Genomic DNA, 17,475 nt, shown 5'->3' with positions numbered 1-17,475 from the left:
AGGGGGTAGTTGGGAAGCTCTGCTGAGCGCCTTTGCCAAAGATGCTATATATAAATAGCAGGTGGTACAACGCTGCTTATTCTTCCTAATCCCCCGGTTGCTAATCCCAGGCAGCTCTGTGTCTAGGAGTGTGTGCCTGCCCCAGAACTATATCTCAGCAGCACAGGGCCGGAGGCCACATCATCTCTGACTCCAGCCCCCTCGCATCCCAGGCAGATTTTGGATGCTCTACTGGACACTTCCATGATCCTGCCCGACATCATCTAAAGAGCTGGAGACTCCCTGCAGCCTACTTCGGATGCTAGAACCATGCTCTTTCTTGCCTAGTCCCCTGACTCCACACTCTCCTCCCTCCAGCTCTCTCTATTCCAAGTATAGTGGCCTCCTGAGCATAGAAATCAAACATGGTAGTCCCTACTTGATCCTGCCTGCAGCGGTTCCCATGCACAGAGTCAATTCTCTTAGTCTTCTGGACTACCCTCCAGACATGCTGGCGACACACCCTAGTCCTTAGCTAAATAAGTGAACGCACACGTGCGCACATACACTCCTTACCGGACCTTCTCTGTTCATTCTTTCGGCTTGCGTGTACTACTAGACTGTGGGCAGGTTCATGTTGTAATCCCCTAGGCCCAAAGATAGACAACCGATATTCCTGCTAGGGTTGCCCTGTGGTTCCGCCAGGACTGCTGCCAAACACTTCTCAAACACTGTCCTTGCCCTTGGTACATGGTAAGCTCTTCTTAAAATGCAGTGCAAATATCAACTCATGTAACCCTCCCCATGGCAGTTCTGGGTCGCTGCTCACATTGGCCAGGCAGCTTAAAGGAAGCCAAGAAACAGAAACAAGGTCCTTCTCCAAGTCTGCAGCTTATGAGCTGGGGAGAAAGGATCAAAATCTTGGGCGCGGGTCCCTCTGCCCAACAGCTGCATCTTGCTTGCCTCTCTGGAAGAAAAACACAGAACCAGGCTTTTGGCTAGAGGTGCATAAGACAGACGGGTGCCAATACATAAGGGGCTTTCTGCCGGAGGGCTGGCCTTAGGCAATCACCCTCCCTGTTTGAGCCTCAACATCCTCTTTATTAAGAGACCGAGCCAGCAGGGCCCCCTTTGCTTCATTATGTCCCTCATCTGCCATCATGGGAAGCAAAATTGACTATCTCTGAACTTCCTTCAACTCGGAAAGTCTCCAATTAGTAGAGGGTCTTGATGCCTCTTCCCCACCCTGGTGGACAGTCTTCCTCAGATGACCAACAACCACTTGAGTGCTTCTGGTGTTTTCCCCAAGGAAAGGCGGAGCTAGGGTGCATTTTGCATCCAGAGACTCCTTTGGGATGTTTAGTTCTCCTTTCTCCCATCTTCCTCATTAGGGTCACTGTTTTGCAGCCCAGGCCTCTCCCAGCACAGTTCTGTCTGTGCCCTGTCCAACCTCAATCTATTCTCCCTGATGAGAAGGCCTCTGGTCAGTCTCCTCCCTAAGGCCCAGCCCTACCCTTCTCCTTTCGCTGCCACCCCTTTCTTCCTGCTCCTCTCCCCCAGTGCGTCTTTACCAAGAGGCACTGAAGTCCTTCCTACACACACGCTATTTTTGTACCATCACTCTCTCCTTCCTCTCCCCCTTCCCCCTGCATTTACTTCCTGCTTTTGCTTTACCTCGGGCCAGCTTGGAAAGATTTGGGCCCCTAGGACCCATACCCACCCGGAGGCCGACCTTCTGCTTTGGGACTCATGGACAGGGCCCCTTGGGGAGGGGCAGAAAGCAAGCCTCCCCGCCTCCTCCCTTCTCTACCCTGGGCCAGCGCGCCACGGGCAGTCTCTTGCCCACCGGAGGGGAGGACTGGTCAGGGTGAGAGACCGGGGCCAGTGGCAATCGGCCGCCACTTCCCCAGTCCACCTTAAGAGGACGGAGTAGCCAGCCCGCGGCGCCGACCTCAGAAAAACAAGTTTGCGCAAAGTGCTGCGCGGCCAGCCTCTGGGCAGCGGGAGCGGTGCTTCCACCGCCTGGCAGCCCTGCGCGCGGCGGCGCAGGTCCGAGCGGCTGGCGGGGACCCGCACGGGCAGAGCGGGCTCGCGCAGAGCCGAGGCGGGCGGCGCAGCTCGCGGGGCGCACTGGGGCGCGGGCGGGAAGGTGCGGGCGCGGGGCGGGGGCGCTCGGCCGGGCCGCCCTCGCGCTGGCCTCGCGACGGCTCCGCGCCGCCCGCACTCGCTCTGCGAGCTGTCTCTGCTCGCGCTCGCTCTCGGTGCTCGGTCCCCGCTCCCTCTCCCTCTTCCTCTCCCCCTTTCTCCCTCTCCCTCGCTATCCGCTCCCCCGCCCCCGTGCCTCTGGCTCTGCGCCTGGCTCCCTCGGGTCCGCTCCCCTTTCCCGCCGGCCTGGCCCGGCGTCACGCTCCCGGAGTCTCCCCGCTCGGCGTCTCGTTGTAGGAGGGGGTCAGATCACCCCGCCGGGCGGTGGCGCTGGGGGGCAGCGGAGGGGGAGGGGCCTTAGTCGTTCGCCCGCGCCGCCCGCCCGCCTGCCGAGCGCGCTCACCGCCGCTCTCCCTCCTTGCTCTGCAGCCGCGGCCCATGGAGCCCGCCGGCCCGGCCCCTGGCCGCCTAGGGCCGCTGCTGCTCTGCCTGCTGCTCTTCGTGTCCTGTTCCTGTTCAGGTAAGCACCCTCAGCTCCCCACTGCCACCCTCCCCAGGCTGCGGCTCAGGCCCCGCACACTGCCGCTCAGCTCATGTCGACGGATGCCTGTAACCGGGGTTACAGATGCAAAATTGAGGCCCAGAGAGGGTCAGCCACTTGCCCAAGGTCACATAGCCAAGGCTAAAAGCCAGGATAGAACTCTTTTACGGATCTGCCCTGTGGACTGTGACTGGGTAGTCCTGTGCTGAGCAGCAAGGTATAGGAATGAGTTGGTTTTTACCGTACCCCTTGCCCAACCCGAATGAGGAGGCAAGCTGGCGATTGCTTTCGGCAGTAGGGCGCCTGGCTTCCCTAGTAGCTCCCTTGCTAGACTTGGTTGGAGAGATGGTGGGGGGCAGAGGTCCTCCCGTGCTGCTGGGCTGTTGGGATGAGGGAAGAGTGAGCTCTCCCCCTAGTACCAGAGCAAGCCTGTTAGTGTATGGAGGTGTGTGTGTGAGGGGAAAGAGGCCTGGGTAATCAGCAGACCCTTGGGAGACACAGTGGGTTTACCTGTGGTGGCACAGCCTCTCCCTGGATGATCTCCCGCTACCCTCCTGCCTTCCTTAGGCAGGCTTCCAGAAGCTCCCTGCAGTTCCCGCATGTACCTGTGGCTCTGAGCTTGTCTTCTTTGTTGGTCTACATCAAACACCTGGCTGTCTCCAGCAGGAGGGCTCTGAAGGCCGGTTGGCCAAGGAGTGAGGTCACCATTCAGGAGTCCTGCATCTTAAAAGGGTTTTGCAAAAATCCTGGGTCTGTCTCTCCAGGAAGGATAGGAAGGTCAGAGCCATAGCTGGGGAGGGAGAAAAGGGAGCCTTGTTTAGTGTCTTCTTGGATCGGTGTTATGAGCATAGGGATCTCTGTACCACCCTGCTTTTGCAGGGAGGTAAAGATGTTCTCGGCATTCCCTCCCTCCTCACCAACGTTTGCCTAGAGCCTGGCATCCGATAGCAGTGTAGAAAGAGGGGCGAGAGAGCCAGCCCCAGGGAAGAGAGAACCGGCAAGCTGGAAGAGGTGGGGCAGCCAGGAGGTTTCCCCTGTTCCCGGGAACCCACCAAGTGCCCCTCCCCATTCATAGTTTTCAGTCACTGTTGGGTCCTTTCAGGGCCAACTGATGCATTTCGCCTCTCTCCTGTGAGTGGTGCTGGGGTCTGATGTGCTTCCTCCTGCCTTGCCCTGCCATCCTCCAGGACTCGGGAGCCCACAGGCATCTCTTTGACGTCCAGAAAGCTGGGCTCAGATTATTATCTAAATGCTTACCCTAGACCTCTTTCTGACCAGGCCCCTGTGGTTCAGTCCCTGGCAAATGGGTAGTGACTGACAAGTGTTCAACCCAGCAGCCTGCCCTTCCTGGGCTCTGGCTGGGGGATGACAGCACCTTTCTTAGGAGCATATCTCTCCCCCCTTCCCCACCCTGACTTTTTAAAACTATCTATAAAATGGTAAAGCTGGACCTTCATTTCCAACCCATTCAGCATCAGTAACCTGAAACGGTGGGAGCGGTGAAGGGCCATAGGTTAACTTCATAGTGTTAAGGTGAGAATGAGATTCTCGGTGAGGAAGGGGGCCGGTGTACGGTCACTGAGCTGCAGCCTCTCAGCAACCTGCACCCTTAGTTCACTGGGGCACAGCGTCAAGCTCACATCTTTCCTGTGGGAGGGGACTTCAGCCCCCACTGGACTCAGTCTCCCTTATTCAGGGTGTGGTATTTACAGCTAAGAAGAAGTCAGCTAGAAGGATGGGCAGGTAGAAGGCAGTGGTCCAGTTTTCTAGGAACATGGATTTGTTTGAGCAAGGAACCCAAATGTCAGCTTAGAGAGGACAGCTTTGGGTGGAATGACTGCTGTCTCTGGCAGAACTGTCATCCTGGGAGGTGTCATGTGATTGCTGGGCTTCACAAGATCACTGCTTGGGTGAAGGGAGCTGGTCATGTGAATTATTGCCTCCGGGAGGCAGGAGAGGAAGTTTCTAAAGATTGCGCTTGACACAGATGATGCCAAAGGAAAATTCTAAAAAGACTCCGGTGAAGTCACCGCCGTGGGTTCTTGCAGCCGGTGTAGGGACCGAGCCTGAGATTCCCAATGAGATGGGAACAGGCTTCACAGTCGACTACAAGATGCTTACCTGGCCCCGGCTGGGACTCTTCTGCTCCAGTAGGAGGTGGCCGAGGGAAGTCGAGGTTCCAGTTTTGAGGGCCAGTGGCCCCTCCAGTGAACCTGTGACCCTTGGGTAGATGCTAGCATGCCGGTGGCTCCTCTGTGCTTTCCTAAGCCCTATAGCTGTTCTCACTTCCTCTTTCATAGGAAAAAGGGGGTGCAGTGGGAGCTAGCTGCCGTGCTTGACGTACAGAGGGTTTTGGAAGGTTCATTGAAGGTTTGGTGTTCTCTGGCTACTTTGTGGCCATTAATTTTCCCTGCTCCCATGTCATGGGGACACATGGGCTGATTTTTCTTTGCTTGCGCTCAGTCCATAAGAAGTCCTGATTTGAACTGTGTCGAGAGAGGGAAGAGAACCCATGTTTACAAAGTAGCTCACTGCGTTCCAGGCCTGGTACTTTGTCTACACTGCCTCATCTACCAGCGGTGTGGCATTTGGCTCTTCTTACCAGTGATATACAGATGAGGAAAGCTGAGTTTAAAACTTGTCCCGGGTGTAAGTGGTAAAGGAGCCAGAATTCCGGATTCAGCTTCTGGTGGGAGGAATAAAAGGCTTGGGAGCATGCAGTCCACATTGTTGGGGTAAGAAGAGCCACCTGAGGCTTAGCTGGAGAGTTATGGGGGGGGGGGGTCCTGTGAGCAAAGGCTTTTGGTTGAGCCTCCCTGCAGCCCACTGAGCGGGGCACTAGCAGCCTCTTGGTTGCACAGATGTCAACACACAGGGAGTGATGTGGCTCGAACAGAGGCCCCATCTGGGCTGGTGAGCTCTGGATTCCCCGGCACTGGAAGGCTCCTCCCTGCGTCTTGCCCTTTGCAACAGATGGAGCGCAGTGGGCGAAAGGAAGGGAGTCTAAAAGTGCTGAGTGGTTCCCACATGCACCCCCTCGCTGCTTGCAGTGCCTGCGTGTGACAGGTTATTTCTTATTTGTCATCATGGGCTGATGGAAGCGGACCCTCCTTAACCGTGCTCAGACTCCTGGGCACAGCTGTGAGGACCGCTCTGGCCATGCCGTCAGGTCACGCCCCAGCTCCACCACTCCCGGGTGGTTCTTTGAACTAAATTTCCTGGAAGAAAAAAAAAGTAACACCAGGGCCTGGGTGTCCCCCGCACCAGACCTCAGTTCCTACATGTTTTCCAACAGGAATACAGTTCATATGCTGTGAGCTCACAGGGCTTCTCCACTGCAGACTGAAGTCTGAATGGCCACTCACACCCACCCCCCAAAGGCCAGAGGAATCCCACATGGGAGACCCCACCACCACCGCACGAACAAGAAGCATTTGATTTGTACTATCTCTGTTAATGTGCAGCCTAACCCAGTTTGGCTCTTGGACAAATCCGTGTGCCTGGCTAGCTTCTTATCTCTCTTTTGCTTCTGCTGTTCCATCAGAAATGACCTTCCCTGCACTTCCTTGCCTCCCTTTGTCTTAACCCTCATCCTCCCAGGTTCACTCTACATGCCTCCCGCTCCAAGGAGCTGATTCCTCTGACCCTCTCCCATGACTTTATCCATTCCTCTCTGAGGCTACTTACTGCATCTTCTCTGTTTGGTGCCTGCGTATTGCGTGTTTAACTCTCAGATCTGCTTCTGCAGCCCCACTGACTATTAGCCTCACCGGGTACACACAACAGGGGAGTCAGGTCTGGTCCTGCCACCTACTTGAACAATTTGCTGAACTTCTCTGGGTCTCCTTTTTTCCCTCTAGAAACGAGGGATGTCATTAGCAGCTCTTTCTCAGGGAATAAGTCAATTAATGCAGATTCAGATGGTGCTTGAAGCATGCCTGGTGCCTGTAAGCTATCATGCAATCACTGCTTTGTGCTTTTTGACTTGCCCGTCCTGGTACCTGTTAGCCCTCATGCAGCCAGTGTTTCTTCCTGTTTGACTTGCTCATCTATAACACGGGGATGGATTTTTGTCAAGCAGTCCGTCTAGCATGGCTCCTGCACATAGTGGGCACTCAGAAGACAAGGACCACAAGTAAATGTCAGTATGGCTCAGTGATCTCTTTTCCCCTGAAGCTTCCTCCTGGGGGATGGACAGGTTGTGAGGAAACCAGCACTGTGATCTAATTGCCTTGTTAGTGCCAATGAGCTCTGGACCCAACCTGACTCTAGGTGTCTCCCTCTGGACTCAGTGTCTGGAACTGTGGCTTCCCAACCCTGGAAAGCTGGAGGGGCTGGGAGCTGCTCCCCGTGCAGTGGGATAGAGGGCCAACTGAGCTTAGCAAGGGTCTCCAGATGCAGTCAGGTCAGGCCAGGCCCAGGAGGGAGATGCCAGGCCTCCTTCGATACAAGCCAACACTTTTAAAAACAGGGCTGGGCATTTCCACTGTGAAAGCCAGACTCCTGGCAAGGTCCTGGATTCTGTGAGAAAATTCTAAAAATAATCATCATAATCCCGGCCTCGGTGCTACTGTGTGTGATCCTAGTAGGTCTCAGAGCTACCCTGGGGGAGGCACCATTGGTGATTGATTGATCATCTAGCCCACTTGACCAGCGAAGGGATGATGGCTCAGCAAGGTGTCTGCATTGGATGGCCACCCAGATCAATCAGCCTGGGCTTCAAAGCCTGTGCTCCACCAGGCTTTAGACATCTCCTTGCTTTGTTTGACAAGTCGGGAGGCCGATGACCAGGGCTTCCGGCACCCTGCTCTCTTGAGAGAGCTCATAGGGTTTTATCGATCAGTGTATCCTCCAGGAGATGAGGACAGCAGATGTTTCCAAAATGTGCTCCCACCCACATGCTGGAGAGGGGGTGTAGTAATTGGGGCGGCAGTGCTGCGTTCTCAGCACCCCCGGCCGCCTGCCCGGCTAGCTTATGCCCAAAATAATTACACAGACACTGTATTCTTTTAAGCACTGCTTGGCCCTTTAGCTCTAGCACTTACAGGCTAATTCTCACACCCGATCAACCCATCTCTAATAATCTGTGTGTAGCACCCCAAGGTGCGCTTACCAGGGAGATTCTAGCATAGTCCATCCTGGGTCGGAGCTTCATCCCTGGAGCGGGGCATAGCGTCTCTCTCTGAGGCGTCTGCTCCCGAGAGAGCTGTGGAGTCTCTGAGCTCACTTCCTCTTCCTCCCAGCATTTTGTTCTGTTTACTCCTCCCACCTATCCTCTAACCAATAAAATGGGCCAGGGCAGTGCCTTTATTAGCCAATGACCTTCCTCCATCATTTCCCCTTTTTCGGTTTAAACAAAAAAAAAGCTTTAACTTTAACATAGCAAAATTACATATAACAAAACAGTTATCAAGTAAAAGTTACAATAATCTTTATCATAAGTAAGGAAAACTATAACTATAACTAACTATTCTTAACTCCATCAAAGGCTCCAGAAAGATACAATACTACCTAAGCAAACAAGAAAAAAGCAACTTTTAAAACTCTAGAAATGACAGAGACATCTCGCTGCCTGGACAGTCACCCAAAGTTCCTCTGTACCGTTGGGGCATCCATCTTCAGCCTTTAGGCCCATGGTATCCAGCAGACATTTCCATAAAGCAGGAAAATTCAAAGTCAATTCAGTCACTATCTGTTGTGTCCTGCAGAATGTCTCGCAGACTCTTTCATGAATCAGGAACCCCGAAAGATCATCTCACCTTAGGCAAGTTCAGTAGTCCTCTCTCTGCGGGTTCTCTGTGTCCAGTTTATGCAATAGTCCAGGCAAGAGAAGTTTCTTGCCCAAATGGCTATCAAACTACATAAGGTGCCTCTTCGATGCCCATCTTCCTCTTGAAGTAGATTGGTGCTGCCAGGAGCAGAGTGTCTCATTGTCATGAAAAGTCCTATTCTTATAAAGACATGAAGAATGTCTATCTAAAATATATCTCTATATATCTAGAAAATCTAACTAACATGACTACAAGCTTTACTATTATCGATGATTATCCATTAACAACCTATATTTCTTAATTATACAGTACGTATTTAAATGAACTACATAATCACAATACCTTAATCAAAATCAGAAACACTTATACATATAACAAAATTGACCGTAAATCTCTATCAATAAAGCAAAATCTATACTAATGCAAATTATTCATACCTATATCATATCCCCCTTTAAATGTAAAAGAACACTTATAAACATTTTTTGGGAATATGGGCGCAGTTATTTCTCTCCAAACTGCTTCCTGCTGAATGGGGGCGTCGTTAATTAGGTCTTTCATGGTATAACCTGTGTGCTAGTTTCATCTCAGTTGGCAGTTGAGCGAAGCAATTTTCTGAAGGCGTGCACAGGAACCATTCAGGAGGACGTGGTCCATCATACCAAATCGGAATAGAAGAAATGAACAGCGTCTCATCCTCTGTGAAAACAAAATAAGAAACTCCTTTCCAAAGTATCATATCCTTAGATCCAAATTCATAATATCTATGTTGGATTAGTTCAGAAGTATTTATAAATAAATATCTTTTAGCATCTGTTTCTCCTTCCTCAGCATTTAAACAATTCAAAGAGAGCATAATAGCATACAGTATCAAAATTCTCTGTGTATTTTCCATCTTTGTGCAGCTTTGTTTTAACCTCTATTTTGTTTATTTTTACTTTTAACTCTTTGCTTTTTGAGACAGGTTCTCTGTATCTTTGACCTGAAGTAACTCTGTAGACCAGGCTGTCTTTGAACTCTCAGAGATCCGCCTGTCTCTGCCTCCCAGGCATTCAGGATTAAAGGTGTACACTACTACACCTTGAACTCACAGAGATCTCTTTGTCTCTGCCTTCTAGGCACTGGGATTAAAGGCGTGTGCTACCACACATAACAACTCTCTTCCTTTTTTTTGTTTTTTACTTTAAGAACTTCAACTTTTAGTCTGCATATATTTTTAACACAGTGTAAACCATTTAAAAATTTTCTTTGTCTTTGAATCTCTCTTTACTGTATATCTCTCTTTTTTTGACCACATGAGTCTTTAATTTACCAAGCAATCTCAGTAGGACTAAAGGCGTGGCTTTGCCAGCTAGATCCAGTCCATTCCTTAGCTTTCCAGCCTCATGGCGGATATACAGGCTGTAGCCATGTTTACTGCCACAACTGTATGGCATTTCAAGGTCCCTGCCAGCAAGTGAGCTACAACAGACAACACTCAAGTCCTCTCTAGGTAGCCGGCAATCCTGCCTCAAACAGTCAGAGTTTGCCCTGGCAGGATGGCCCAGAAAGCCAGCATTTTTAAACAACAGGTTTTTTCCTGCTGCTGCTGAAAACCGAAAAGCATGTGTTCAGCTTTTCGTCAACACCATTTAAGTGTTTCGTGGCAGGACCTCTTAATGAGCTGCAGGCTTTGCAGCTAAAGCTGAGTCAGGAAGCTTCTCTTAGAAGAAAACGCATGCTTGCCTCTAACAAGCAGAGCAGACCCGAGAACACAGCAAGTCTAGTTGTCATCAAACAAATCGTAGCACTTTACTCCAAATGCTCTATTCAAAAGCTCTGTCTCCTGTAGGAGCCAGACAGAGATCGCAATGGCAGCACAGCCCCAGGAAGTCGCGCTTTAAAATGACACAGCATTTTTTCTGCTATTGTTGCCGAATCAGGAAATCTCTCTACAGCACGCCACCAACAAACAGCAAAAATCTGTGTTAAACTCTCTTTCCCTTATTTTTAAGCCTTTTCAGGTTTTTTAAGTGGGTTCAGTTGTCCACATGTCTGGGCGCCAACTGTAGTAATTGGGGCGGCAGTGCTGCGTTCTCAGCACCCCCGGCCGCCTGCCCGGCTAGCTTATGCCCAAAATAATTACACAGACACTGTATTCTTTTAAGCACTGCTTGGCCCTTTAGCTCTAGCACTTACAGGCTAATTCTCACACCCGATCAACCCATCTCTAATAATCTGTGTGTAGCACCCCAAGGTGCGCTTACCAGGGAGATTCTAGCATAGTCCATCCTGGGTCGGAGCTTCATCCCTGGAGCGGGGCATAGCGTCTCTCTCTGAGGCGTCTGCTCCCGAGAGAGCTGTGGAGTCTCTGAGCTCACTTCCTCTTCCTCCCAGCATTTTGTTCTGTTTACTCCTCCCACCTATCCTCTAACCAATAAAATGGGCCAGGGCAGTGCCTTTATTAGCCAATGACCTTCCTCCATCAAGGGGGGTGTCTATTATGATGGCCAATGCCGTTTTCCTGTTCATATGGGGTTCCTGGAACCCTGGCAGGATGGGTCTTCCCTGTCAAGTGCCTTGCCAAGCTTTTGGTCCAGGAAGATGTGGAACAGCAGAGGCAGAAGTAGAAATCGTGGTCCTTGGTGCCAGAAGGATTTCCTGGCACATCCATTTGGGGCTCTGAAGCTTCAGATCAGTTTAGTAGCCGAGGACATGCGGTGTTGGGGTCAGAGGAGATGGGACACTGGGGTGAGTGGCTCCTGGGGAAAGTGGATAGAATAGATAATGGCCGTACCAGGTCCATACAGACATTGCCCCATTCTCCATGCCAACCATCCATACCTTCCAGAAACAGAAGCATGAGGTGGCAGAGAATACTCAATGTACCTGTCCTTGGCACAAAACACATGTTGTCTTCCCATATTCTTTCATTTTTTTGGAAACTTCAGACATGTGCAGAATAAGAAGAAATGATAAAATGGCCCAGCTTCAATACCAAATGACTGCCTGTCTTTCTTGTTTCTCCTGGATTTCCTGGGTTATGTGAACATGCACAAGGAGTCTTGCACAGCAATTTGGACACAGCCATTCCTCATGGATGCTCAGATTACACGTCTTCCTTTGTGCTGTTGTCCGATCTTCACAGAGAACCAAGAGTATGGATTTTACCCATTTCATAGATAAAGAGACCGAGGCTCCCAGAAGCCAAGCAAGGCTCCTTCCAAGCCACTCAGCCAGCTAGAGCCCAAGCCGTAGTCTGCTTACTCTTGATTGCTGTGCTGTCCATATCAGGGTAATTTCAATTATATTTGTGCAGTGTTCTTGAGCATGTGATAGGTGCCACTGGATTGAACAGCTGCTTCAGGTTCAGGTCCCTGGAGCTGTGGCTGTGAACAAGGTAGGCACATCCCCTGTTCTCATGAGCTGGCATTCTAATGAGAGAGCAAAAACAAACCCAAGTAAACAAATGATAGGTTGCCGCCAGCCGTTTCTGTCTATGCTTGCTTGTTTCTAGTTCGGTTCTTTCAGCCCAGTCTCCCCAGCAAGGATATAGCTTGTACGAGGGTAGAGACGGTGACGCCAGGCCTACTGGGACCTTCGCCCAGGACCTGGCCCACAGTGGGTGGGTCAGTCTACATTAGTGGACTAGAGGAACAACATGCGTATGAAACCCCCCTTTTTAAAGAGAAAGCCTGCGAGTCATGAGGTTGCATGGGCAGAGACTGCTTCCCCAGATGCCACAAAGTCCTCCTCCAGGGCCCAGGCCATGACTATGCTACAAATCTCTCCCAGTGTGCTGCAATCCCAGGAAGCGCACGCCAGTGCCTGATACGGAGGCAGCGGAGCAGCCCTAGCACGGGTGTGTAAATCCCACTGTACACGCCCTCCTGCTTCAGACTCCATGGTGATAGTCACCTCACAGGTGCTGATGCTGGTGTGGGAAGTGCCAGGCATTGTGAGGAGGACCCCAATCCTGTGACTTCACCAAGGCATCCAGTTAGGCAGTCTGGTGAGAGACGGTGAAGACGTCCAGAAAGGTGTGAGTGAGGCCCCCCAACCTCCCTGTGGCCTTGACCCCATGGCACTCCAGAGTCAGGAGATGATGGTTCTGTCCTGCCGGGTCCCTGCAGAGGCTCCATACTTAAGGCCCGCTCTGCTCTGTTCGGCGTTGGTGGTCTTTAGGAGTCTTTATGGCCCTGTATGTCCTAGCTTCATCCTATGTGGACTGCAGAGGGCAGGTAGAGTCCCCAACCTCACTGACTTTTCCTTCTAAAAGGGAGGCTTCGACAGGTCTCTCCAGCTGTGGCACCCTGGCCAGCTTCTCCTTTGGCACAGGCGACCATGCGGCAGGCACCCTCTGTGCGCTCATTCCTGGCTGACACTGGGACACATGTCTTCTTTCTGCTCTGTGCACCCTGGCTTCCCCGTCTGCAATCTGGAACCCATTCTCACCGTTCTTCCCTGCACAGAGGCCGTGAAGGGTTAAGAGAACTAATAGCTAAGCTGGAAAAGCTCTACGAAAGGAATCAGTGAATCACTTCAGCTTAGCTGGGGAGAGAGCCCACCCGGAGACTGCCTTCTGCTGGCTTGGGGCACGGTAACCGTGGTGGATGATGTTTAATAGGTGCATGCTGCCTTCAGTAAAGCCTTAAGCCTGACCAGGAGAATGCGCACAGACCCGTGACAGCCTCAGAATATAGAACCCTGGGCAGGAGGCCCCATCTTGACAGAAGCACCCTCACAGGGTGGTGCCAGGTCTCAGGCTTGAGGGCTCCAGGCCTCATATGGAGGAAGGACTGGTAGCAGCAGCTGACGTCTTATGGGGCTGTCTGGTCTTTCCATTGCCCTAGGAGGGCATGCTGGGCAGCACGGTGCTTCTTACAGAGCAAGTCAGGGCTGGAAGTTGGGAGGCAGCCAATGGGTTCCTAACCTCCACCCTCACTTCCGGGAGGGAAGAAGGCTCTTAGGTTTCTGAGACACCACTCCAGTGACTGTGACAGTAATGACTTCAACCTCTCTCAGCGACTTCTGGTCCCCAGAGGTCCATTACAGTTCAAAGGGCATTCTCAGTACACATATATTTGCAGTTTTTGTGTTTTTTTTTTCCTTTTTTTCCCAGCCGTTGGGTAAACATGGCCAGGCCACAAGCATGGCTTTGTCACCTTCAGGTTCTGTCTGACCCAGCTGCTGCTCGTCAACTCACTGGCCGGTGTGTCAGTCTGCTTGGTGGTTTTGTGTATTTTATGGCAGAGAGACCCCGAAGCTCCTCCAGCTGAAGGACATAGCCATCTTTTTTTCTCCTTCTTTAAACGCCCAGACACACGGGAGTCGCTGCCTGCACTGAGTACTTGCCTGCCTGGGTCCGGCGCTGAGCTCCTTAAGCGTGCTGGCCCCTTCCACCTGTGGCATAAACCTCATAGCAACACCAGCCTCCTTTTACAGCGAAGCCAGAGGCCCACAGTGCTTAGGATGCTAACTGGACTCTCAACTGGGAGAAGGATGAGAATCCAAACCAAAACATTTAGCAAATGCTGGCCGCTGCTCTAAACCTGAGGAATGAAACTGAGTCCCTGTTCTCGGAGTGCTTAAAAGTCAGTCCAAGGTGGAGAATCGGACACTGAGAACACGAAGTAAAATGTACAGTGTGTTAAGTAGTAGGTGATACATGGAAAACACAAACAGAGCAAAGCGCGGGGCGTACCGTTTCATGCAAGTGGCAGGGAATGTTCCAGATAGACCTGCGTGAGGGGACATGCCGTGTATGTGAGCGTCTAAGGAAAGGAGCAATGGGCAGATGGGATAGCATATCCGAGGCTCTGGGGTGGTCAGGTAATGTGGTATGGTTGCAAAAGAGCAAGGACACAGGGTCCGGGGGGAGACACTGAAAGGATCCTGGGTCTCGGTGTAGTATGGGCCTCAGCAAAGAGCAGAGGGGAGATGCCCCTGGTTCAAGCCTTGACTACAAGGGAATGTGGCTTGTGGAGAGATGAGGTGGAATCAGGGAGGCCACTGGGGTGGAGTGCAGGGGAGGGGGAGCGGGATAGGAAGATGGAGTTCATCCATAGCTTGGGATTTGAGCCAGCAGGATTGGCTAATGGGTGGAGTGTGCAGCCCGGGAGAGAGGAATGAGAGGCCACGTGGCTCTCCACTCAGTTCTCCACCACTGAACATGTGTTTTCAAGTAGGGGCAGAGCTGGATCCCTGCCTACAGATGAGGGAGCTGCTTTGCCAAGTCACCCCTCTGGGGACAAGACATGCAGGCTTCTAACCTCAAGCCAGAGCTCAGCACTGTCTGGGTACCTTAGGAGTTTACTGCCTCACAGAGAAGCCACCAGGGACGTGGCACCATGCCCAGTCCTCGGAGTTGCCTGCACTGGAGATAAAGTGGAGGCTCTTCCTGTTGACCAGGCCTCCTGTCTGACTCGGATGCTTCAGGGTGGGTGGTAGCGCCTACTGCACCATCAGGACTTGTCTACTCGGTGGTCTGTCCAGCGGTGCCAGCAGAAGGTGCAGGGATGGTCTGCCCCCCAGATGTGCGTTGGAAGCTATTCTCCCAAATACTAAGTTGACCCAGCTCTAGGCCAGTCCCATTCCAGTTTTTTGCTGGATTTCCACAGACTCTACTCTGGTCCCTGCCTGTGAGGCCCTTGCCTCACCTCACCTCTTTGTCTTTTCTCATGGTTTCTCCTGCTTTTACCTGGTCTTTGTCGGCTTCAAGACCCGGCTCAGGGACCACCACCTTCAGGAGGTCTTCTTGGAGTCAGCCCCTTGCCAAGAGCCCGCCCCCCAAGATTCCTTTCATAATATTTAGCAACTGATATGTAGCCATGACTTGTTTCATGGGTGCCCCCAGAGTAAGCTATTGAAGGATAAGGCCCAAATTCCTCATTTTCCTGTGGTGTCTAGGACAGGCCCTGCCAGTGGAGGAGGCTTTGTAGGCGGGAATAGATGAATCATTCGGAGGAAAACCACTGACCAGCCACAGATGTTAGAGCCCTAAGCTCCCAACTTGGCAACCACGGAGTCCATGCAACTGTACACTGGGGCAGCCCCCTCTAGAATCCAGAGTTGGGGACCTCCTGCCTCTGCTCTAGGGCCAGCACAGAGCGCAAGTGGCCTTGGGAAGTTAGTACTGCCTCTCCTGGGCAGGAACGCAGGGTTAGCACCGTGCAGACTTGGCCCGCTGGGAGTTGATGGTGATGATGACAGTGGCCCTCCTGCTCCTCCCTCCTCTGACTGCGCTCTGTGCAGAATCTTATTTCACAACTTCTGAGTCAGGCATGTTCCCATCTGGCCACTCTGGTAAACATGAGTGCATGGGTACTCAGCATGTTCATAAACAGTGACCCTATGTGCCTCCCTGCTTATGTATAGTGCACACACACACACACACCTGCGCATATGCATGAACACACACACACCTCTGTGTGCACACCATACATACATGTTCTTGTGGTTACCTTCCCCATGTACATACTCATTCACCCTCAGACATTCCCCCACAGACAGCACAGTCCAGACAGTCGCCCCGTTATCGACTTGCTCACCCCACTCCTTCTGAAGACCCTCCAGTGGTGCACTCCCCAAAGTCTCTGCACACATAATCAAATTTCCGCATATGGCACCCTGCTGTGTTTCTCCCCAGAATCCTATATACCCACCCAGTAAAAGCTCCGCACACTTATATGTGTTCACACATGCATCTGCCCTCAGTCTATACGTGCTCTTATGTACACTCAGCATGCTTGTGTTCACATGTTGTCTGTGTGTAGTGCTGGGCATTAAATTCAGGACTTTACATGCTGTGAAGCACTCCATGCCCCCCTTTATATCTCATTGTACAAGTATTGGCACAACGGGACTTTTCTACCCAGCCACCAAGTCACAACCGGAAGGTATGGGCAATAGCACCGATGAAGTGTGTGCTGATTGAGTTTGCACTGCAGAATATCCGAGAACAACATAAAGGAGGAAGAGTTATTTTAACCAATGGTGCCAAAGAATTGGGTCCATGGTCACGTGGCCCCGTACGCTTGGCAGAGCATCTCAGCAGCGGGTGTGTATGACCAAGGAACTGGTGTGTTGGTAGACAGAAGCAAAGGGATGCTGGCTCCTGCCTGGTTCTGTCCCCACCCCACCCCCACTCCCACTTCATTCCTTTGGAGTTTCTACCCCGTGACGTAGTCCACCCACACCCTGGGTTAGCTTTGCTGCTCAGTAAATCCTGCCTGGAAATGTCCTCACAAACGCATCTGGCGGTCTGCCTTCCGACTCTCCTAGTCGATTCTGAATCTAGCCAAGTAAACAGTGAAGGTGGACCAGTGTGGAATCTTAGTGTGCAGGTGACAAGCCACAGACCACAACGCGGATGGTGACGGGGTGTCCTGCTGTGTGCTGAGGGTTAGGGGTGCTGGGCTTGGCATCTGGAGCTCTGGGCTGTGGCTGTGGAGTCTTCCAGGGATGAGGCTTTGGGGAACTCGCATCCGGGGGTGGCTAGGCCCCGCCCTCCACCTTAGCTTCACTTCTTCATTGGTGTGGTTTCCTCGTTAGAAAGAGCACAGTTTCTTTTATTCACTTCTTATGAAGCCATTTTTCTTCATCTTCAAAGCTGCATGCGAATATTACTGTGTTTTAAAGTGGAGTGTGTGTTTCTAAGCCCACTAGTCTGTTCTCAGCCCCTCCTTACTGCAGAACACTCAGCATACTGGTTAAGCATTTGCCATTTTGGCCAATAGAAGAAAAAAAAGATTCCAGGTGATGGGACAGTGGTCACCAAGGGGTGAGGTGGGGTAGAAGGTATAATCGGATTAGCCATCGGGAGCTGTTTTTCCTGTGGATCGGAGTTCTTCTGAACGTAGAAGCCACTTACATGACTTCCTCAAAATCTGACTTCATTACTAGTGTGCCAAGACAGCACACAGCCCTCAGTCCATGAGGATCCCATGATTCATCACTGCCTTCCACGGCAACAAGCTCACAGGGCAGTTACCCCGCCCTAGAAACACACTCATGATTTTGTATCTTTTCCCAGAGCATTAAACATGAGCTACAAAAAGA

General features: G+C 51.8%; 1 protein-coding gene across 2 annotated transcripts in view; it reads left to right on the top strand.

The window, feature by feature from the left end:
* Window positions 1-1,900: 1,900 nt before the first annotated feature.
* Sirpa (signal regulatory protein alpha) overlaps window positions 1,901-17,475 on the top strand; it is a 41,626-nt gene continuing 26,051 nt past the window's right edge. Inside the window, exons 1-2 of one of the 2 annotated variants that reach the window (XM_041670382.1) lie at window positions 1,901-2,028; window positions 2,554-2,644. In XM_041670382.1, coding sequence (XP_041526316.1) covers window positions 2,563-2,644 — 82 coding nt within the window. In that variant the 5' untranslated portion in view covers window positions 1,901-2,028; window positions 2,554-2,562. Of the gene's footprint in view, window positions 2,029-2,513; window positions 2,645-17,475 lie in introns of those variants that run through there. The other variant, XM_041670383.1, reaches the window with a different exon arrangement.

Source organism: Microtus oregoni, unplaced genomic scaffold (genome assembly GCF_018167655.1).
Source record: "Microtus oregoni isolate MIOR12 unplaced genomic scaffold, Mior012 000020F_ref0000438, whole genome shotgun sequence".
In the NCBI taxonomy this organism is placed as follows: Eukaryota; Metazoa; Chordata; class Mammalia; order Rodentia; family Cricetidae; genus Microtus; species Microtus oregoni.
The sequence above is the reverse complement of the archived record's forward strand: the minus strand, read 5'-3'. Positions and strand labels throughout refer to the sequence as shown.